The sequence below is a fragment of the Salminus brasiliensis genome, chromosome 1 (genome assembly GCF_030463535.1).
Source record: "Salminus brasiliensis chromosome 1, fSalBra1.hap2, whole genome shotgun sequence".
Taxonomy (NCBI): domain Eukaryota; kingdom Metazoa; phylum Chordata; class Actinopteri; order Characiformes; family Bryconidae; genus Salminus; species Salminus brasiliensis.
In genome coordinates, this window is record NC_132878.1 from 61,372,025 (window position 1) to 61,396,448 (window position 24,424).

The window sequence follows — 24,424 nt, forward strand, 5'->3', positions numbered from 1 at the left end:
CCGTGCCTCATCAGCATACGGCGTGCAGATATGCAATAGTCCATTAAAGCCAGCGGAAAGCTACAACTACTCTGGACTGACAGAATTTGTTATCTACCTACTGGCAGCGCAAGAGGGACAAGCTTCTTTTCATACCGGGAAATTTCATTTCAAAAAGACCTCAGCTTAATCAAGAGTCAACACTGCTGAGCGGCTATTTCTATGTTTTACTTGAGTTAGACCAATCCAATACACTGAATTGCTACTGATTTCTGATACTGACCGATCAGATGTAGTTTAATGGCTGTCAATAGTACATTAGCTTGAGTGGGTTCTGCTTTTCTGTGTTTCCTCTGTTGGACTTGAGTTGGGTGGGACTATATTGGAAGATGCTAATGTCTAGTGACATATGAAACCAATCCGAATTAAAACAGATGTTTCCCATTTACACAACTTTACTTGTGTAATCTGATATATTTTACAAAAGACACAAAGACCAAAATTAGCCAGAAAATAGAAGCTTAAGAAGCCTGTTGCTGTCAAGTTGTTTATAATGCTCATGATACTCTGAAACACCTCCCATACAGTACTGATCAGGCCGAGAAGAGGAAGAAGAGGACTTTTTGTAGCTTGGCTTAATAATAATGCATAACACCTTGCAACAGAGGATCCAGATATTTTATGCCTTTACCCTGGTAAGGCTTTGTCCTTTTCCTAGTCTATATGAGATAGACTAGGAACAAAGCCGTACCAGGGATAGCTTGCTCCGACCTCTTGGTATCCTATTTAGATGCTTTTAGTATTAGTTGTAGTTATCGTCTCTTGATGTGTCCTCAGTATTTATTCCCTTTATTTTTCTTGTGGTTCTTTTTTTCACCCTTAGGTCCCTTAGTTTTGTAACTATCAGTAGTGTAGTCTTCTTTTGTTTGTTATGTTATTTTCATGGACACTTTTTTAATAAAAGAAACTCACAATTGCACCGTGCTGATAATTGCATGATAAACTTAGATTAGTAGATTTGCTGAAGTAAAAGAAACTCACAATTGCACCGTGCTGATAATTGCATGATAAACTTAGATTAGTAGATTTGCTGAAGTAATGTCATCATAAACAAACATTTGCTTTTAAAATGTCAGGGAATTCCAACAGTGCTTTACCCAGAAGCAGGTCAGCTTGTCCCACAAGGCACTGAAACTGTAGTGTGAAAACAAGCGCAACCTGCGCAAGCTGTTTTTAGCTTTGACAGTGATTAACCCACATTCCACAAGTATTCCCAAGACATTATCCCCCAGTCCAGGAATATTAATCACTGAACTGGTCCTCTTTTGCACATTAGCAAATTCATGGACTCAGCACTGCCATTTATCATCCTGATCGATATTTACAAATCTTGCTGTTAGTGCTGATTGAACCAACACAAATGAATGCATGAGGAAATATTCTGGCTCTGCCATTTATCAAAGGCTTTCCTAGCAGCGCTTTAGTGAATGAGAAGACAAAGCAGAAAACAAATAGAATATGTCCTAGTTTACAGATGGTACTATTGATTTGTTACATTGTGTATGAAGGAGTTTAAACCACCTAGTGGCAATCCTGCTGCTGGAGTGCCCTTATGCTGCATATTTATGTTTTTTGCTTTAACACAGCTGATCCATTTTATCAGCTAAATAACAATGACCTTTTTATGTTTAAAAGTGTGAGTTAGAGCAGGATAACAGTAAAAAAGTAAAAAAGAGGACAGGGGGCACTCCTGGGGTCATGTTTTCATGGAGGGTAATAATGATGACATCCAAATAGTTATGACCGTCTTAACCTATGACAATTTTGTAACCTGCAAACAATATTTCCAGTAGGACCGCCTAAAAACAGTATTCGGAACCATTTCCATGATATGGGCCTTTAATAAAGCTAGGGCAGAAATAATGTGCTTGTATATGGAAGAGATTTGGTGGCTGCAGCATTACAACATTATTGGGTTAGTCTACTATGTCCTTGCCTCCCCATGGCATAAAAAAGTGAAACTTCAGAGAGAGCTCATTGCCATGAACAGTATCTGATTGCCTGCACAGGGATCTCGCAGGCTGTAGTTTGATGGAGGCTGACTTGTGCGTATGTTATCTCTGGCCGATGACCCAGAGAGAGGAGTGAAGTGGATAATGTTCAGTAATGAGTGTGGCGGCAGCCTGGGAGACGAGGGCTGTCCTCACAAGACTCTTCAGCCTCAGCTGGGCCAACACACACTCTACTGCCACCAAAAAACACACACAACATGGCTGCTTCAGAAGATGCCCTCTGGGACCAAGAAGTGTCTGGCTCGAGTGAACTCGGTAATTGGGCCCTCGTGTATCACCAGAGGAGGGAAAATGTGTGAGTGAAGAAACAGCAGAGATGTTTCAGAGGGAATCATAACCAAGTGTGCTTCAACATTTCATCTCTTCACAACCACTTAGGACTGATAATGGTGAAAAATTGTTTATCAGTTGATGCCTTTAAAATCAGCCAGTATCATTTTTCACATTCTAAAATTGAACTCCAACAGTTCTGAATTGTATTTTTGCGATTGATATGATATATCAAATACAAGTCTGTCAGTTCGCAACTGTGTAAGACGCACCAACATATTGGTCAGGTAAGAATATAAGCTAAACTGTCTCATCAGTGCCTTAACTGTGCCAAACACACATTCAGCCCTTAAACTGAAACTGAAAAGGTGGCTGGACTCTCAATACAAACAGATTAACAACATATCAGTGATGTAGCAGCAGTGAATACCTGAATAAATTCAGTAAATTATCAAGACTTTTAATTAACTACATAAATTAATATGTATTAAAACGTGCCGAACCTGAGAAATTGCTGATCATCTAAGAGGTTTCATACAGACCATCGTAACATCCTCAACAAGCTGCTGCTGACACCTGGAACTGGAGCGTAACTGGATAAGAGAGTAAGGACGAGGGATAGGATTAGGGCCAAGATGAGGGTTACAATTAGGTATTGGGTTCAGGTTTAGCGGGGTAAAGCTAGCTTTTGGTTCAGGCTGGGTTAGGTTTTGCTTAATAGACATACAAAGTCTACTTCATGAAGCATTCACTTCTGTTACTTCACTAATATGCTGCGGATGTGTTACTGATACCCTGTTAAGAGTTTATTAATCATCTAGAAAGAACCACTCCAAATAAGTATTATTTTATTATTTCCTATATTTTAATCGCTAAGTTACCATTTTAAGATTTAAGACTTAAGTATGTTAATGCACTGATGGTATACACTAATTTTACAATATATTCCTTACCAAAGGTGTCCTTCAAGGGTTCTTTAAGTGAACTTTAAGAAGGCTTCTTTAAGTGGACTTTAAGAAGGGTTCTTTAAGTGGACTTTAAGAAGGGTTCTTTAAGTGAACTTTAAGAAGGCTTCTTTAAGTGGACTTTAAGAAGGCTTCTTTAAGTGGACTTTAAGAAGGCTTCTTTAAGTGGACTTTAAGAAGGGTTCTTTAAGTGGACTTTAAGAAGGGTTCTTTAAGTGGACTTTAGGAAGGGTTCTTTAAGTGGACTTTAGGAAGGGTTCTTTAAGTGGACTTTAGGAAGGGTTCTTTAAGTGGACTTTAGGAAGGGTTCTTTAAGTGGACTTTAAACGTGATTTCTTGAAAAATCATGTTTAAGAAAGAGAGCTTTTTGCAAAACATTATTGATCTGTGTTGTATTCCTACTGAAACTTTGATATTTGAAAATATAGGAATTACTCCCAGAAAATACAGCAACATCAGTTAGGGGCTATGATATTAATTTGATATGACTATAAAAATATATAAAAATAGATTACACTGCTGAAATGGTGGCCACTCCGGGTCCTGCAGAAACAGGGACATGAACTAACATTAAAAAAGGGTTTAAGACAAGACAAATGCATCAATTTTGACCATTTGTGTCAGACACAGATGGGATTTGACCTCCACCTTTAACCCATCTGTGCAGTGAACGTGTCCGGAGCAGTGGTCAACCATTGCTGCAGCACCTGGGGGGTAGAGATGGTTAAGGGCCCTGCTCATGGGTATCAATCCCACAACCCTGTCATTAAAAGCCCAGTGCTCTAACCACTGAGCCTCCACTGCCATTATGAACCTTTACCTGATGTAGAGGATTTTTGGGAGCCTTAAATGTTTACTTTAAATCCAGTATGTCAGTTAATGTCAGTTATCACTAAGGAAGGTAACTATACCAATTTAGAGGCATTTGTAAAAGCTTGGTTTGAAAAGATCCAGAGGCCAGATGATTTGTATCATAGCTGCAGACTGAAGACTTTAATCTGTAAAAGCAACAAAACCTTACAGATAAAAGCAGTGATTTAGAAAGAAAAGCCTATGTTTGTAAAATTGCTTAAGTGAGCTTAAGGCCTGTTATCAGTAATGTGTGTAAACTACATAGTGGAAGGAGATTTGAAGCGAAGTCTTCTTTCTGTGATTAAGAAGCAGCAGGCTTTAGAGATACCATGATGGCAGCTGGAGAGCCAGGCCTATTAGATTAGGCTATTTTTATACCTGCTCTCCAGTTTAATGGAGTTATACAGCTCTGGATTGCCTGGCCAAAACTGATTTCAAAATGAGAGGACTGATAGACCGCCAGGTATCAAAACAAACAATAGACCGTCTCTGAGACAACTTGGTCCAATAAAAAACTAAAGGAACTTTCTAAAAAAATAAAAAAAATACATCAGTTAGACATAGGCAGACAATTACAGTAACATATGATTTCTGGAACTGGAAATTATATTACAAATCATGCATTATATGACCAGGGACATTAATTAACATTAAAATTAAATTTAGATTTTAGTTTGGCTTAAATGAGTATGAATAAAGTTGAATACAGATACATTGTTATTTTCATTTTACACCGGTTCATTCTACAACTGGTGGTAGGTTCTTGAATAAATGATTTCTGTGCTTTCTGGATAGTATGGAAGCACCGTAAAGATACATATCAATGCATCTCACCAAAGAAAGTAAAATAGATAGTTTTAGCTTTAATGAAATGAAAGCTATTTATTATATACTGTATGTGATTTGTGTCGTGTCTCAAACAGCTTGTTACACCCTGCATCAACTTGTGGAGCTGGATATCCTTTGGCCTTCAAGACTTATAATTATTATAAATAATAATTAATAATAATAAATAATTATTCCGGGCTCTGGAGTGGTACGACTGTACCACAGCCCTATAATCAGGATATTGCAGGTTTGCTCCATGGTGATGTCTACCATGGCTGGGAGTCTCGGAGAGCAAAACTGACCTGACTCTCTCTGGGTGGCTAAAAAGATCCTCCCTTCCCCCAATCACTTAACATGATACTAGCAGGTGCAGGTATCTGTTAGCTGATGTAACAGAACTGACAGTTAGTGTTCTCCTCCAAGCGTGTTCAGCTGTTCAATAACGCTGCATGAGCATCCATTCAAAAAGATGAATGGTTGGCTTCATGTGACTTGGAGGAAGCACATGCTAGCCCTAACTAAAAGTATTTCAATCACAATACGTGCTGTGTTTACAACAGGCTTTTCACAAGGGCGAGCGAAATCTGAACATGATCTGGAAAACAGCTTTACAATCACATGTGGTTGTATATGGGGTGTGTGCTAAATACCTGAACCTGCCATTATGTTTAAATGTTAAAGCAGTAGTTAAAGCAATAGACAACACTAGAGACTCCTCTGTAGCAAAATCTGGGGTCTGACTAAACCAAGACTATATTAGAGACTATAGTCTCTAAATACACAAGGTCACGCTACAAGAATAGCTGGAGATGGACCTAGCTGGACAGCTGTTTAATGGATCTTTTGTTAGTCACGTCTTGGCAAAGAGAGAACAGAAATAATAATCCTGCAGACTGCAGATGTTAAAAACACAGATATTACTACATGGCATATGGCATTAGAGCAGCAAAATAATTTATTGCAGCCACTACTGAAACAGACATCTCAATGAAACCTGCTTGTTGCTTGTTTTTTGTGCTGCAGTAGTTGTGTCAGAATAGCATTGGCAATGGTATAGGCTATGACATTATCCTCCAACATTGCTAGCATGTTAAAACAGCTGAAGCTTCTGCTTACTCTAGCAAACATTCATTCATTAAAACCTTATTTTGGCACCACATCTAGCTGAGAGACCTTTTACATACATAAAAATTAATAAATATATACCATTTGAAAGTAATGCACTGTAAATGTCATGAGTTATGTGCTGCAGTTTCTCATTACAGTGAATGAGAATTTTCGCGAATCTTCTGTAAAGCCCCTCAACAGCAAGTATACAAGAATGCATTTATGAGCAGGGCATGAATAGGTCAATTTTCATAGCATTTTATTATGTCTATAACCACATATCCAGCGAATCCACTGACAGGCGTTCATTAGAGTAGTGAAACTGGCCTGGATGCCCGTCCGTGAGTGCTCGGCTTTCTGTTTCATCTTCTGAGTCACAGTGGGTCAAGGACTCACTCACTCACTACTCATCTCCCCCTATCCCTTTGGCAACATTAGTTACTATACCAGACTGCCAGTGCTGGATCACAAATACAGGTAAGAAAGGGTCTTTCCTTTGCTTGGCCACAGAATGAGGGGCTGTGCTGGCAGATGAAGGGAATGCTTGTGGGCTCCCATCCCCGTGGGTGGCTCATCCACGCTCACGACAGTGTGCAGCGGAGCAAAGGGCAGCGCAGAGCCTGCAGGCACTGCAGCCTCCCCCAGCCTACTACAGTTAGTCATACTGAGGCAGAAAACCACTCCATCACATCACTCCATCATACCATAGCAAAGAGAGCAAAGTACAACGAAGATTATTCAAAATGCAGCGGAGGTGGTTAAAGCTGGTCGTCCTGGTGAGGATGTTCAATCAAGTCCCTGGCTCACTTCCTAAAGCCCTCTTTAATTAAAGATCCAATAAGTAGAAATCCATTTAGGCTTCATGAAATATTAGGAAAATGACTATTAGTTAATGGTGGGATACCTAACACAGAAGGAACAGACCATAGCAAAAACCTGTGTTGGTATACTGGTTGATGAAATGGAAAAATGCTGACAATGGAGTAACTAAGGAAAATGCCCTTGTTTATTTGCATATCTTGTTTAAATACATTAAAATATACGTGTTTTTAGAAATTACGTCAATGTCAACTAGGCCTCTAGTTGTATCCCCATCATTGTCCCTGAACAATTTGACAGCTGTTGAAGCTCTGGGAAACATTTAGCTTTCTGTTCTTGCCATAATGTCATTATACAGTGTTGTGCAAAATTCAAAGACCACACTTAATTTATTTCATAACCAGATAAAACAGCTATTAGGTTCAAGTTCATTCCTTTTCAGCAACAGAGGAAAACTGAAATTAGACACCTTATTTGCTATTAATGTAGAACTCCGTTTGAAAGCTAGTTAGCTCTACTCCAAATAGCATTAGATAGTCTCTAGCTATGTTGGGTTAGACAAGTGAGCTACTTTATGATCAGTGTCCACAGCAGTAGTCAACTTCAGACTGTATTTACTTTGAATGTGATACGACCATAAACCATTTGATACAAAACAACCGGAACTTCTACACAAAAGCGAAAGAAACAAACTAAATAAAGATACAATTAACAACAAATTACACAGAATCCTTAAAAAATTAAAAATCTAATATAAGGTGTTTCCATTTTCAGTCCACCTACACCTTCATTACAGCTTCTGTTCTTTTTTAGGAGACCCACTTTCAGATTTTCCTACACTACAGATTTTTAGTTAGTTTAGTCGGTAGCATTTAGTCTTGGAAGAGCATTTTCTGTATCTCACTATCCAACTAATGCAAAACACATTTTGATGACATTGTGATCAGCTCCACCATACTGAGTCATCTTTTCAAAGTGGAGAAAGTGACAGAAACACCTGTGGATTTTGTTCAGGTCTAAACTGAGAGGGGGAATTGATTTTCTCCTCTCTTGCAAAAATCTTTATAAAGTGCTGTTTATCAGTCTTGATGGTGATTGTAAGTGGTCACATTTTCTCTGTATACTTTAACTGCTTTTTATTTGACCTTCAAAGCCTTTAAACTAGGGTGGTCCCAATAAAGTTTTCTGCCACACAATCCGATCTAAATAGCTTAATTCTAATTGTCAGCTGATACCGATGTGATCCGATCTTTTTGTTTCTATGAATAATACAGCCCACACCTTAGGTAAGACATGCTGTTAATGAACAATAGTAAAATTAGCTAATAACTAAGCTGCCGTTGTCCGTTTACTCAAATATTTCATTCCACCTTGAATAATGCAGCAGTTACATTCTGCTGTAGGAATATACACAATGTAGGTTCTGTACTATTTAAGGTGGAATGGAGAGTTAGACTTAGAAGCCAACTTTAGCTTTTGATTCGGCTGATAACTTGTAACCTTGTCATGTCCCACTGTAAAATAGTGGCTAACAAGCCCTCACTTTCAGAACAGCAGCTGAAAAGATAATGGATACAGATGTTAGAAAATTTCAAAATGCACTGTAAAACAGGCCACACTGCAGACATGTAGACCTGGTTGTTAACGTCTAACATGTCTTGTTCTTCAGGTTGTGAATAATGCCTGCTTACATCACTTCTACTACACTGGAATGAAAATCAAAGGACCATGACAGAAATGTGCTTAAAATAGCCCTATCCAATAAAGCACTAAAATATTACCATTGATATTATATATATATATATATATATATATATATATATATATATATATATATATATATATATATATATATATATATATATATCCATGGCAGGTTCACTTTGCATTGGCTTTTCAATCACAGACAATAGCATTTTACCCAGAAAATATTAAAACCTTGCAAAGTACTGTTTTATACAAAATATAGTCAGTGTCAGCAGTCTATAATTAACCCAAAACTAAAGGAAAAACATTAATCAGCAGTATGTAAGCAGCAGCTTTTTTGGAGACTCCTCTATAGCCAGGAGCATTTGGTCTTTTTGAGGTTTTGGACTCATTCGCTCTGTCAGCTTAACCTGCCTCGCACTGCCCTGAGGAACCACATGGCTCTCAGCCAATAACTGTCAATCTGCTAATGCTCCTCTATTACTAATGTCCTCTCAGATAGGCCAGACTGGAGAACAGGGGATCGATCTGTGGCCCGTCAGCATATCAGCTGGACAATAAATTGGCAAAGAGAAGGTGAATGTGTCTGGAGTATTTATATAGGAGTTGGAGGCCCTGAATCCACAAAATCCTCTCACCCGCTAAACCAGAAGAGTGCACTCTCAAAAAAAAAGTTATTGAACAACTGAATAGAAACCTCTTCTTTTGCATTTCTGCAAAAAAACTCAATATTAGCACCCTTATTTTTTTAAAGATTTTTTAAAGATGCGTTTTACTTTTCATGATGTGTGGAAGTAGAAAAACTTCAGGAAGTATGACACACTGGACAAAAATACTTCCGAAGGGCAGTTGAGTGGTACAACAGGGACACACATTGTCACACAGCTCCAGCGGCCTGAGCTTGTGGGTTCGATCCTCATTTTGATCACTGTCTGAGGAGTTTGGTGTGTTTCCTTATTTCTTCCACCTCCTAAAACACATGGTCAGTGAACTGGCTATGCTAAATTGCCCCTAGATGTGAAGGAATGGGTGTGTGCGATACTCTGGAATGGACTGTCCAGGGGGTATTCTTGCCTTGCACCAAATCTTTCCGGCTAGGCTTCAGACCCGCCACGACCCTAGCCAAGATGGTCGGATGGATGATGCCTCTGAGTGAATGAAAAACTGTACAACACAAACCTTCTGCAGAAAGACTTTGGAGATATAAGCTCTTGACAACAAGAGCGTGACAACATTAACATACAATATTCGGTGGAAAACATTCTTATGCATTATGTCTGGAACATTCATTTGAATAATCAAATATTAATTTTTTTATTGCACTGATCCTGAATATTTGTGCCATCAAGGCAACAGCCTGAGGTCCAAACTGTACTCCCTTTCTTTGCTTATGAGTAAAACAATGTAATAACCATATCAAACTCACAGGTGATACCATCACAATGTACAAGAACAGATCTACTTCTAGATCTACTGAATCAGATAAAACTCCACAACTGCTACAGTAACTCTCTGTTGTCTGGCAGGAGATGTTGGAGGAACATTAGAAAACTGACCATATTTAGTGTCCACCCACTGGCAATGTACATGCTAAACAACTACACTTGTGTTTGCAGACTGAACTACAAACACTGGCGCGCTATCAAAAGCATCCTTTGCTACAACAAATCTTAGCGTGTCAATATGTCTGCTATGAGTTATCATTTTTGTTGTAAGGAAAAACAGAACATCACAATACATATAGGCATATTGATGATGCACAACATGAACCACTGTACTAGAACAGACAAACTGCACGAGTAAAATGACAGTTCTACATTTTAAAAGGAAAATGCACAATGATTTTTCTAAATGTGTGTTCAAAAACAAAGTATTCAACCCTCTGGAGTCTGAATTTTTGCATATTGTCTTAAATTCTATATACCCACAGCTTTTCAGAACAATCTCAGCTCTCTCTATAATGAAATCCATGCGACCTAGGGCACTGTATGAAGAGATAATCTGCAAGCAGACAACTGTCTATTAGTCCATTAGTTTAAAAAAAAAAAACAAACATAGACAGACGTACAAATTCACCAATTACAGATGGAGGCAGATGACGGAGACACAAGTCACCCAGTTAGACAGGTTGACTTTTCCACTGTTTTCAGTCACATTGAGTGGACTGGTTAATCCAGGTTTGCTTGTCTTTCAGTCGAACTCAGCCTTGCTAACCTCGCAAGTTGTCTATTTTTTTTTTTTAACAGTTTTCAGAGCGTGACATCAGTAATACGCGAGCACCTACAGCAGCCCCACCCTGTGGCTCGCTTTAATGCACATGGGGCCAATGCTTATTTGGCCATTTACTAGATAGACACAGAACAGAAATGTGACACATCAGACAAAATGTCCTCATTTCAAGATTCCGTCAACATTTTGAAATGCCTCGGTATACAGTATTACCGTTATACTGCCCAAGCCTAATCCGACACATGGAATACTGTGTGCTGTATATGTACAATATATGCTGCTAAATGGATTCCTTTATAATGATTCTGGCTGTTAAACTAGCCTCTCCATCTTTAGGTCCTTGTTCCGGAACAATGTGTAATATTACAAAAACAAAATATCGTAAAATGGACAAATGAGCAGAAGGTACACCTCGGTGTTGTAGACACATTTGGGCAGTTGAGCTATGGTGAGTAATGTAGGCCACTCTTTCACTTCCAAATCCTTGACTACAAATGTTCTGTCACGTATGCTGTTATGCAATGCACTAACATACTTCTCAGAACCAGGCTTGTTTGCATGCGCCATTATCTGCCCATACAATTTTTCACTGCTGTTATGGCAATTTTCCCAGTTTTCAGGTAACACTATCTACCTTGCATGAATAATAGAATAATTCAAAAGTGAGACACGGTAGGAATTATCCACAATTAGTCACGGCTTCCGCAGAGATAACATCTGAAAGGCTAACGCGCATCCCAGAAATGTATTTTCGGATCAAACGGCGGCATCAACTGACAGCCGGCGAGGCTGGACACAAATACGCTTCACGCTGTTGGCTCCTCACGATGTGTTTTTGTATTGGCCACAAGTAATTACTTGCCACGATGTACAAGCCCTTAATTAATGTTGACATGCTAGGTATTAGCATAAACAGGCTGATACACTTGCATTACTAAATGGCCCTCTGGATTTTGGAAAGTCAATCTGACAGACAGGAAGGGGGGTGGATGGGGGGGTTGAGCCGACAGCCCCCCAGGGGGACAGGAGTTGACAGGAAGAGAAAATCACAAAGCTTGATGTGACATTCTGCTGTTTACACATACAAATTTCAGACTTCATCATTTAGTCAAGTCATGGAGGGTGCAAGAGATATAGATTTGCTGCACTACAGGAGCTCATTAACACTGAACAAACAATGACACATCCTTACTATTTCCATCTCAGAGTAATGTTTTAGAGAAGCTTCTGATCAGACAGATGAAAAAATCTTTGATCTGAAAAATCTTTTCTTAATCTATGCAAATGAAGACATCTAAATATATTCTTCTCTATTTATGGCCAGTTATCCACTAGGCATAAATTACAAAAGAATACTGAATTTTGTCCCTTCTTGTCTTGTCTTTCTACTGAAAGCTGACAGGAAAATAGGTAAATATATAATTACTCGCTGTGGCCCTACAAAAAAAGGAAAGGCTCCTTGCACGTTCTGGGCACTCCGGATTTAACATAACACAGGTTAAGGTCAGCTGTCCTAAGCCACACACATTGAGAGCACCTCTATTGAGTTAGCGGACTTAGCCATGTGTGCAGCTTGCCACACATGTCCTTTTTTGGGCTTAAAGGAACGTGTTCTTTCCCAAGAGCCTGGGAGCAATTCCGCCTAATCTACTTCCCCTCATCTACATCCACAGCCATTCTGCTAAAAATAGGCAGACTAATCTTGCAATAAAATATGCGAGCACTTTGGTGATATTCCGGGCTAAATCAGCGCTATGTGAATGTTTAGATGTGACACATGAAAAATCACCAGTGCTAAACTATGATGTGTTAGTGCTGGCTTCCGAAAAGTCTTTGGCCTCTCTGGCCGTGATGGGTGGCGGAACGTGATTGAAACACAGAACTTATGGCCTTTTTCATCCTTTACGCTTCTGCACACTGTGCTACCCTGCTGCCTCTCAGCTTTTGCGAGGTTTGTCACTGGGGATGGTGACAAGGGGTGGCGAGAGAGTTTCTGTCCACAGCAAGGTCACACACACACACAGCAAACCCACTTTCTGTCTGCTCACCCAGCCTCACCATACTTTCTTTTGGACGTTCAATCTAAGGACAGCCGAAATGAAACTTCTGTCTTAATCCCCACTTTTTTAGGAAAGCTGTGCTAATGCTAATTGTTCTTCTCTCTGCAGTTAAAAGTCTTTTCTGTTCTAGAGTATTTCCCCAGCCCACTGTGTATTTCTCAGTTTAAACCTTTTATCACTCCCCTTGGTAATAACAGAAGTGGGAGTCCTCATTAGGCCATGAATATTTTTGAGGTAATGCCAAAGCCAATTCAGCCCTAAAGGCAAAGCTTACCACCTACCTCAATCAGCTACTTATCCAAAGGCTTAAAAGAAAAAGTTGGTGGCACACTGCCAATGTAGCACTTCCCATCATGAAAAAATACACCATGTCAGTCACATATTAGTCCTGGTCCGCATGTATTCTTAACTGGTATACTGGTAAGGATACAACACAACAATACTGGATTCTTCATGATGATTTAAGAAAGGAAATTCCCAGCACCAACACATACCAGTCACATACTAGCTGGTAATTACAGTTATCGCTGTATTGATGAATGCATGAATTAATGAATAAATGAAGTCTGAATTCATATTACACATAATGACTGTATGTCGGTGTAAGGGGAGATGCTGCGAGAGAAGGCGAGAGAGAAGGAGGGTTAAAGGGTTAAAGTCCTGTCATCTCCCAAATGCCCATTAACATTTCAAGCTGTTATAAATCTCAGGCATCCTCACTCAAGCTTGTTTTTGTTTCTGTGGGTCAATCGCTCATGTTTACTGAAGGCCTAAAACTGTCGGAAGGGAGATTGATTATAGCCCTTTTCCATGCCCAGGCCATATTGATCCAGTTCCTGACAGGCACCCTGTGATGACTTAAAATATCCACCTCCTGTAATAAACTGATTGGGCTGCGAGGCCTTCTTTGCTCAGAGAGAAGGCAGGGACAATCTGCCAGTGATCCACCTTCAGCACAACAGCACAGAAGCCTGAATAAATGAACACTAAACTTGATTACTGTTTTATGAACATGTTTCATGCTCTCTTAGTTTTAGGCACTGGCTTTCAGTTGAGCAAACCTGAGAGATCACAGACATGCGCCACATTTTCAGGGTGTCCTTAAAGCTCCTATTCTATCCCATTTTTTTAATAGGATTGGATTGTAATGGACAAGCATGAAAAAAACTTCCACACACTCTTCACTAATTTAATCTGCCCCAATACATTCACACCCACACTCAATAAATATATAGAGAAAAACATTAAACCTGAAAACGTAATACACCACTGAACTGTATTTTACATTGAACTGTAGTTTGATAATTGATGGTATTTTTGATTTAAGATAATCTACAGTATTTTGTTTGGTCGCTTATGTTTGCTGAAATCAACTTAAACTTAATTTGGCTGGAAATACTTTTAGGGTTCTCCAGTTTCAGTGCGAAGACAGAATGCAGCACAAAAGCAGATGTATTACCAGCAGGTGCTGACTTGTAATTTCAGTGCTGTGGTGCACACTCAATGGGCCTGGACCCATGACTTTGCAGAGCTGAGCGTGAGACACTTCAACACAGCACAATCCCCAGAGCCAAATTAATACCTGCAGAGCTGAATTACTATCTACAGTACTAAATAATAACCTACAGTATACTGTGCTGAATTATGGCTTACAGTGCTGAATTAACAATTATATTGTGAAATTAACACTTACAGTACTGAATAATAGCCTAGAGTATATAGTGCTGAATTAACACTTACAATGCTGAAATAACACCAGAAGAGTGCAATCATTATCTATAATACTGATAAAAAAAATCTACAGTATACAGTGCTGAATTAACACCTGAGGAGCTGAATTAACACCTGTAGCGCTGATTTCAGCAGTTTTACTTCGACAATGCTGCATTTAACTTAATACTGCAGTGGTGAAATAACAAATTACAGATATCTACAGCACCAAATTAGATCCTAAGCAGCACAAGCACATCAATAAGAGTCCATGGGCAGGACTCTTAACACTACTATTGTGTGAGATTCTAATGTAAATTGCTCTGGATAAGAGCATCAGTCAGAATGCCATAAATGTAAATACATTTAACACAGACAGCACTGAACTGGCATGTACATGATTGGATTGACATCTAAAGTGTTGACTTAACACCGCGTTGCTAGCTCAACCTCACCTACAGTATCAATCATCAGTTTAAAATAACATATACAGTGCTTAATTCACTCCAACATTGAAATATTAGCATATACAGCACTATGTGCTGAATTAACAAAGTTTTCAATAAACACATAAACACAAAGCTGTGTTAAAACCTCCCATGTTCAGCTGAATAATTTTAACAGTCCAATAAAAATTGTGAGATTTAATATTTTTCTTGCGTACTGCATCATCTCCACAACACACCAACGCTAACAATAATATTATTATTAGAACCTCTGTTTTACAAACTGGCTTAACAAACTGCTTAAAAGCTATTCATGAGATACCAATGGCTGCACCCAGGGATCTGGAGGTCTTATGATTTTTCCTTAGGTGCCACATGTAATTATGACTGAGATTTTCCCAGAAAACCCTCTTTTATTCTGGTCTGTTTACATGTTTCTTTGAATAGAACAATCTTATGGTGAGATATCAATATATCCCCTAATCTGCAAACTGAGGCCTGTGGTTATGCCACTTTAAGAGACTAATTAGATTGAGAACATAATGTATCTTCTTCACTCCAGTATTACGCATATGTGAATGTGGAGCAGCAGCACAGCACCAAGTGCATGATTCTTACCAGTAGGAGAGAGCAGTTTGGGTGGTGGCGGTGGAGGGGGAGGTGGTGGTAAAGGTGGGTAGCGTTTGCATTGGCATGGCAGCTGACAGATCCCTTGCACTGGTGCTGCTGAGCTCCGAGAGCATGACTTCTGGAGTTCTCCCTGGGCATGCTGGAGAAGAGCGGAGAGCACAGTGTCAGGATTCATCAGGATAATTCCCCACAGTTCCCAATTTTCCCTTTCGTCTGTAATGTTATCAGCTCCTCCTCAACAGAGCAAGCATTCCTCTACCACTAAAACATAGCGAGAGTTGCAGTGGAACATCTTATGGGGAAGACGTTCCATTGTTACAGTGCTGTGTTAAGACCTTTTTTTTTATCAAATCTATTTTCGAAGAAGTAGTAAACACAGCCTCTCTATCTAGTCACACACAACACAAAATTACATTGTTTTTAATAACATACAAAAATGAAAATGATCAATGTGACCCATGCAAAAGTTTGGGCCTAATTAGCAAATCAAGACTGATGCACCAACTGTCTGCTGAATAAAATTTCCAAGACATTCTCTGACTCTTTAAGCCATGTACTATCACTCCTCAACCGTGGTTATCTCTTAACAACAGTCTAAAGATCTAAAAATTAAAATAATCTATTTCCACAAGGCATTGGAAGGCTATTAGCAGACAGACAGGTATGTTCAGCTGAAGGAAGATATTAAGAAATAGCAGTTCAGGGGAACTGTAGAGTTTAATATGAGCTTCTTTAAGCATATATTCATGTACAAGTCAAAAGAAGAACACCTTACCTTATATGTCACAAAACCTAATGTTTGAAATATGCTACAAAACATCAAGACAAGTCTGCTGTGGACAGATGAAGTCAAAATACAAAATTTGACCATGATCAGGAACAGAGGTAGAGCTATCACGCTTTGGGGGTTGTGTTGCCTCCCCTGGACTTGTTTATCCTGTACAAGTGGAGGGAGGAACAGACACCAGCAAAGCCTGGATGTAAACATTAAGCCAAAAAAAGATGACTTTAAAATCCACCTTGGGCTACAAGAAGAGACATAAACTAAAGCTTTCGGAATGGCACTCGTAGCCCCCTGACCTAAACATTGTGGACAATTTGTGAAAAGACCTTAAACAAGCTGTGCAGCAAGACGATCCAAGAATATCTAAGACCTAGAGGCCTTCTACAAAAAAGGGGAAAAATCCAGCTACAACAACTGAAAGATATTTTAGCTGCTACTGTAAAAATTAGCCAGTGTGATTTCTGCCAAAGGAGGTGTAACTAAGTCTTGATTCTGTACAGTGCCCAAACCTTTGCACTTTTTTTCTATGTTATGAAAGACTGTACCCTAGGTACTGATGGTTTAGCCTAGTGGGTCACACCCTAGATACAGTGGTTGTACTCTAAAGGTCTAAAAGGTTGTACTCACTAAAATACTAAAATAGTTCTTACTAAAATCTTGTTAATCATGATGAAATAAAATCACATTCCTTTCCCGGTGCTATTTGTCCACATTGTGTGTGGACAAATAGTTTAATTGAAATTGAAATTGTGTTGAATTGTGTTTAATTGAAAACAGGGGTGTTAAATCATTGTTAATAGTCGATAGTTAATAGTCAATTAGTTGGTGACGCCATCATGCACGTTTCTCACACTAACTAGAAACGGTTGGGGATGTGAACCGTGCATTAATTGACAAAGTTTATTCATGTGGAATACATTTTTTTTACAGTAATTATTCTCTCAGTCTGGGTGCAGAGCTGCTGTGAAAGCAGACAGAATGAGCAGCTGTCTGTCACGAACGGAGCGAGTGAATAAAACCATTAGGGAGCCAAAAGGCAACCCGGCCATACATCTGCAGCACCATCACTCTGAGTGTGAGTGTGAGTGTGAGTGGAGGGTGGAGTTCTATCTGTGAGGTGTAGGAGTCTCAAATGGTCACAGGCTGAGTGTAAAAAGGAGCAATCTTTAAGTAACTTTCATTTTTTGCTGATCCAAAAATATATGGAAAAACAAATAAATGAAAAGCTGATTTAGTTTAGTTTTTGCACACCTTTGGGTTTAAAACAATTATATGGAATGAATTTGGAGTTTTATTAATTAATTTTTTTAATTAAGAATATTTTTATTAGCAAGAAAGTTTATTAAAATATATAATTTTGGATATTATATTAATAATTAATTTCTTGATTGTTAGTTAGCAAATGCATAAAACAACCTCAAGCTAAATTGAAAGGCTGATTGCTTGAGTTATTTATTAATTAAGTTTATTATAAGATTATACGACTATCAAAATTTGTTTCATTTATTTCAATTATTACATTTCATTACGAGTACTAGTTACCACTTTGAATACCCATGATTCTGTTACAACAGCAACAACATGAAACATTTTATATTATTATGTGACTAGTAAGCCAGTAGGTGTTAACCTAGTTTCTGGCCACCGCAACGCATGAAGAATTGTAAAGAAAGTGAATTGTGAGTGCACCAGGAGTTCCCCAGTTACTAGCATGGTTGTAAATATTGCAGAAAAACACAGCACACTTCATCTTCATCAAGCCTGGCCTCTCCACACACCAGCTTAATGGGAGCTCCCTCCCACTAGGAGAAGAACGGAGGGTGTGTGGAGGCTAAGGTCTTTCCAAGAGCGCTCCCACACACACACACCTCGTCCCCTCGGCTCCCTAGAGGAGTGGGAATCATGTGAAGCAAAGCCTGACTCGCCCTCCCTCTGAAACTCCAGCGTCCTGTAAGCTTCGCTGCTGCAGGTGACAGGGGGTGAGGACGCAGAGTCTTCTTTCTGCGCATCAAGCACTTTGTATCAACACACAGTACTATTAGCAGTAGTAGTCCGCTATTTCTGCAGAGAAGTGGGAGGCCAGTAAGGCATGTATAAGGGTTCAGTGTCATTTAAGTGAGAGGCAGCTTGGTGCAACTCAGCACAAGATAATGATTTATGACTGTAAAAATTTTAATTTAAATTATTCAATTTAATGTCCTCAGTTTAAAGGTTTTTAGGGACTCAAATAGGATTCATCTAGGGTATCTTTCCAAAGAACCCCTTCTACACACAATGACCTATAATGCTTCTATACACAACACAACAGCAAAAAAGGGTTCTTCTCTGTGATTAAGACTAAGATTAAGTGTGTAAATATCAATTCTTCATACAAAATTCAAGAAATAGCTTTATGTGACTCCCAAAAACTGTTACTGTTAAAAATACTGTTATTGTTCTTAAGTCAAAGAAGATCTTCTTTCAAGACTATAACTATAGAATTAGGCTCAGGTAATGAGTCTTCTCAGATGTGCTGTGGACTTTCCAATAAATAATCTAAAAACCTGTACCACTGAAATGCAGTTAATATAGCAGAAAACCAGCTTCACCAGTCCAGATTCTCATGCACATGAACAGGTATCATAGCCCATTCTGAAAAGGAGTGCATGCCCAGTAATGCATGTGGCTAGCATGATGTGTAAAGGGTTTTCAGCTCCATGCAAAACTAGACACAGCTTGGTGAGACTGCGTCCAACACACGAAGTTGTGGAGCAATGGCATAAAAGGACCACTTCTGGTTCCTTGGAGAACCTTTCAGTTAAACAGTCTCATTTGAAACCTCTCAGCTGAAAGTTTCCTAAAGGAAGTAGCTAGCTAGCTAAATAGGGTTCGCCTATTATAGCTAGCATTACCACTAGACCACCCCATTCTCAAATGGCATGCACTTCTCTGGTGTGGTACCATGAATTGACCCCCCGTGCCCTCAAAAACAAAAAAACCTACCTGTAACAGTGGCAGAAAGACTGAGAGAAAGCAGTGGTTGAACAAAAAAGGCAAGACCCCCAACGTGGTCGACGGCAAATTCGGGATAAACATTCCTCCTGTCTCTTCACAGTCCCCCTGGCGAGGACACGAGCGCGAGGCGCGTACAACTCTCTGCTCTGGGAGGGTTTAACGACGATCCAGCAGCAGCCTCTCGCGCTGAACGGCGACTGTGCCCTCGAGCTTCTCGCAGCGTGGTCCTCTGAACATTCCTGCCCAGTTATCTCATTAGTGGGTGGCATGAAGAGCCCAGAGCAGTGTGGGATCCGAAAGAGGGGCTCCGCGTGCTGGGGCTTAAAGTTGGAGGTGATGCTCTCTTATGGTGCGCCGCAGGCTGGACGTAAAGTTCTCCAGCCCACGAGACCGAAGCGAAATCCTGACCACTGCAGCCCCTCGGTCAGGCTTCATCTCTTGTCTTCATCTGCATATGGGGGACTGGACGGTGTCGGTGTCCGTGTCGCGACGAAGAAAAGTTACCTTTCGACGCTCGAGAGATTGACGTTGGTGTGGAGCTGTAGCGCGAGCTGAAGCTCGAGGGGGGTCACCCTAAACTGCAGACGCAAAGCGCTTCCCTCTGCTCAGGACTTTCTGAAGAGCACCTGAGCTGAACGGGCACGTGCAGAAACAGGGACGGTGTCCTGAGATGCGAGCGATTTGTGCCATCGACGCTGTCTCCCAGAGAGTGTACCCCCCCCCTTCTGGACCGAGCTCGGGCTATTTCTTCTCTGTGAGGGGTGAGAGAACCGTCTGGACCCCGGCAGTGTCCGGTGAAGACTCTTCTTTCTACAGCTGCACGTTTGGCGTTCAGAGACAGTTGAACGTCCAGAGTGGAGAAGAGGAGAGTTGGAGCACATGGGAGAGAAGGGAGGGGTGGAGGGGGGGCTGTGGCTGGTGTAATGCAATATTCACACACACACAAAAAGGACATTTTGGCAAGTAACGGCGTCTTAAAGGGAGCCTTAACTGGTATGTCCTAAATTGTTGGCCTCCAATATCGTTGAGGTATCAATTATAAATTGATTATAATAAATAGACAAAATCCCTCTACAGTCGGTTACCATTTTTGTTGAGGCATCAAATGGTTGTTCTCATGTCCACTGAGTGAGAAACATTGAGCTAAATATCTAATCAAACTAGAAATACCATATTTTGCGTTTTTAGAAACACATAGGCGTCCGTTGTGGTCAGGATGTTGTGACTGGGGGCCTCAGTAGGGCTAGGTTGTAGCCCTTTAATTTAAATATCTCTAAAATCATCCAAAATCATCATCATTAAATTTTTTTTACATAAAAACATAAATATTAACAAATCTTTCAAAAACGAAAAAATAACCTTAATAGCCTAAAATGCTAAGTCATCTTCTTTCAGTTCAACTTGAGTGTCTTACAACTAAAATAATAAAAAAAAACAAAGTTACATTTTTTTTAATGGCAAAATAATAAATACATCAATGAAACGTAAAAAAGCTGGAAAAATGGATTTATTTATATTTGCGTTAAGGTAGCTTTTAGGCTGTGGCCAATCGGCAGTGGCGGGAAGCAGTTTGACCAATGGCTGCGTGTAGATGCAGATACACGTAGACCAATTTTGGCGATGAAAAGGCGGGACTTAAGCAGTTTAACCAATGGCTGCACGGAGATGCGGGTACATGTAGACAAATAGTGCCGGTAAGAAGGCGGGACTTAAACAGTCGCGTTAAATGCTGTATAAACCAGGTGTCGTAACACATCCTATTACCCCCAGACACAGCCTATCCCCTCTGATGTCACAGAAGGACCATTTAGGACCCAATACGTTAGCCCGCCGATGTAGCTAGTATGCTATTGGTTAGCCAGTATAGTCGCCACAGATTAGCAATTATGGCCAATTATCTATTGATCTTGCACAACGTTAGCTTGATAGCGCATAGCACGTGCATGATAACTAGCTTTACCTTTTGGTATCAGCTTTATATTCCAGCATCGCAACAACAGTATTATAACGTTGAACATTGCTAGTTACTTACATTTGAAACATTTTTAGAAATAAAGTTAAATGGCAACACTTTTTCCAGATAAAAACTTCTCAGTAATGATCAGCAAATATCTAATGATAAATTTGATAGATATAATAATATGACAGTTGCGTGAAGATGAACAATTAATCACGTGCGCAATTTTATGAAATAGAACAGTCGAGGGGATAGGATGTGTCCGGCACACAGAATGTGTGGCAACTGCTCGAACACACGCTGATGTGCAATCAGTGCGAAATCCTGACACGTTTTATACAACCCAAAAATGGGACTTCTGGTGACCCTAATCAAACTCAATATCACAGCTGTTCCAGTTTTAGCTAAGGTGAGCTAGCTATAATCAAAGAAACATAGCATAGCATCCCTAAGGAAATAGATGTATATGATGTAGCCTCCAAAAGTATTTAGGATTTTTAATAATAAAGCCTTTTTATTTGGCTTAACATTATATTTCAATGGCATCTTACTTTGTCATTGTCATCCCCGAAGCACCTTTTGGAGACACTGCCACAGTGAAAGGTGCAGTTCAAGTAGTAGCAATGAACTGAAATGACTTTTGTAATCGTTGGTAGCACAGAAAGCAACAACAGTGGAGAAGCAGAAGCAAAGTGAGAGGATACAATACTGAGGCAAGGATACTTAGTAAGGATGCCAGAATGTTTTTTTTTTTTTGTTTTGTTTTTTTTAGGGATAAATTGTCTATAAAATCTATTGACAACATTTAAATCATCACAAAATTTGGAACGCTATCATTGCTGCCTACATCCTTGTACTTGGACATAACCAACTCTCTTGTTTGCGGTGTGAGTGCGTTATTCTGGGCCTTTACAGAGTTAGTCTTAGTGTTTGTCTTTATGTTCAGTGTGCATTGTGGGACATCGCTCACAAGAGTTGCAAGAGTTCAGTAGGGAAGATGACCGTGGTGCTGTGGCAGCCTACCACTCCACACATTCGGAGTACCTACACCCGTGTCTGTGTTGTTGCACCCAGCCAACTCCACTGGTCACAGTTCACATGGTTACCCTGGAGCACCCGATCCTCACTCCGGGTAAGATATCATTACTGCACACTGCTGAATAGTTATGAGACTAGGCTTTAAAAGCCCACAGACATCACATTGGTGCAGGACTTTTTACTTTAAGTCCTGCGGCACAGTCCTAACAGCAGAGGTAAGCTGGCCCTCATCAGGGATCATGTGTTTCGCATAGCAGACTTCACTTGCATTCAATTTACCGCCAATGAAAGCCAGACATTACAGTTATATCACACAGCTAGTCTGTAAAAGATGGTGCCATATAACATCAACAGTAAGACATCCAATCAAAGGTTGTAACTTGTCTTTGTTGATTCCACCATATAGTTTAACCTCATATTAAAAGCACTGGCCTTAACCTAGTCCACTTGTGTCCTTTACTAAGCATAAAAGATGCTTAATTGACACAACATGCCAGCATGTATTCACAGACTCATTACATCTGGTCTAGATTATTGTATTTCTCGTTTACTTTATTTGTTTCTTGGTGTGTTTGTATAATTCCATTGGGTATGATAAAACACTTTATAAATAAAACTTGATGCTTGACCATACTTGTGTTAATTGGACTGATTATTTGAGTTTTACTATACAAGAGAATATATACCCATATGCTAAAGCACAGTCTGTTTCATTTTGTATGTCTAAAATGGTAAGCCTATCATTTTGCAATAAGATCAAAATTACAAATATATGGAAATATATCCTCTTTGTCTGCATCAGTGGTATCATTCCAGTGCTGGACAGGGAATGCAAGGAAATGCTGCTGTTGGTTCCTTTTTCACTCTGTAGTAAAATTCATGGCTCTGATCTGCCCCGAAAGATCTATCACCGAGTCCAGACTTTCCGTCTCTTTCGCTGCCAGCCTGTGGCTTATGGTGACGGCTCAAGTTTTACTGCGTTGCACAAAATCCACTCCTTATTTTAATTTAATTAGACAGTAGTGCTCCCTGATGTGATAATCCTGGACGAGGTTGCTCCATTAGATCACTGCAGCCATAAATCCTCCCTCAAATAAATTGAATCTTAATTTATAGACCTTGTTTTATGCACTGAGACTGTAGCTGTAGACACCTGGCTGTGTCTCTGGGATTTGGTGCTTCTCCTCAATTGTAGCGATCACTCAGAGGCTGGTTTTACAACCATCAGGGGGAGAAATTAATTTACTGCCATTATTGACTTGAGGCTGAAGTCCAAATTGAATCTTGGGCTAAAAGGGTGAAATGTCTGTACATACAATGGAGACTATGTAAAATACAGTAAATAGGGACAGTGTCAATTGTTTTGGCTTTGTATTCCAGCACATTAGATCTGGAAAAAGAAAGTCCAAATAAGGCAGCTTTATCAGGTGATCTGTACATTAACCACAAGTTATTGGACAGTTGGTTGCTTAGTTGTTTCTTGAGTTTTGTTGCATCATTTCAGCAAAATTAAGGTGCATCAGTGATTGTAAGTGTGGCATTTCCACAGATTCCTTCTGGGGAATCCCAGGTCAGCCAGGTGATATAATTTCTCCAGCAGGTCATGGATTTTCCTCAGAGTCTCTTCACAGGTTTTTGTGCCCTGTACAGGTGACATCCTTATCATATATGTGAACTATCCCAGCAGCAAAAGAGCAGTGGCTCTACTTCTAACCTCAGATATAACCACAGATATCAGCTATTCATCTTATGATGAAGCTTTGCTTTATGGACCAGCTGGCTGCACTACTGCAGCCATTGCACGTAACCAGCAGTTGATCTCACAATCCCTCTTCCCATCATAATAAAACCTGAGATTTAAAAAACCTTAAACTACTTCACTTGGGGTAGATTTTGTCCCCTAACCTGAAGCTAGCAGGAGAACATCTTTAGCAAACAGCAGAGATGCAACCCTGACTCTTGCCCCTGACCATGCCT

General features: G+C 39.8%; 1 protein-coding gene across 1 annotated transcript in view; it reads right to left on the minus strand.

Moving 5' to 3' along the window:
• prima1 (proline rich membrane anchor 1) overlaps window positions 1-20,166 on the minus strand; it is a 36,072-nt gene extending 15,906 nt beyond the window's left edge. The window contains exons 1-2 of the mRNA XM_072697355.1: window positions 19,441-20,166; window positions 15,663-15,813 (exon numbers count right to left, since the gene is read on the minus strand). Of these exons, the coding sequence (XP_072553456.1) occupies window positions 15,663-15,813; window positions 19,441-19,533 (244 nt within the window). The 5' untranslated portion in view covers window positions 19,534-20,166. The remainder of the gene's footprint in view (window positions 1-15,662; window positions 15,814-19,440) is intronic.
• Window positions 20,167-24,424: the final 4,258 nt, after the last annotated feature.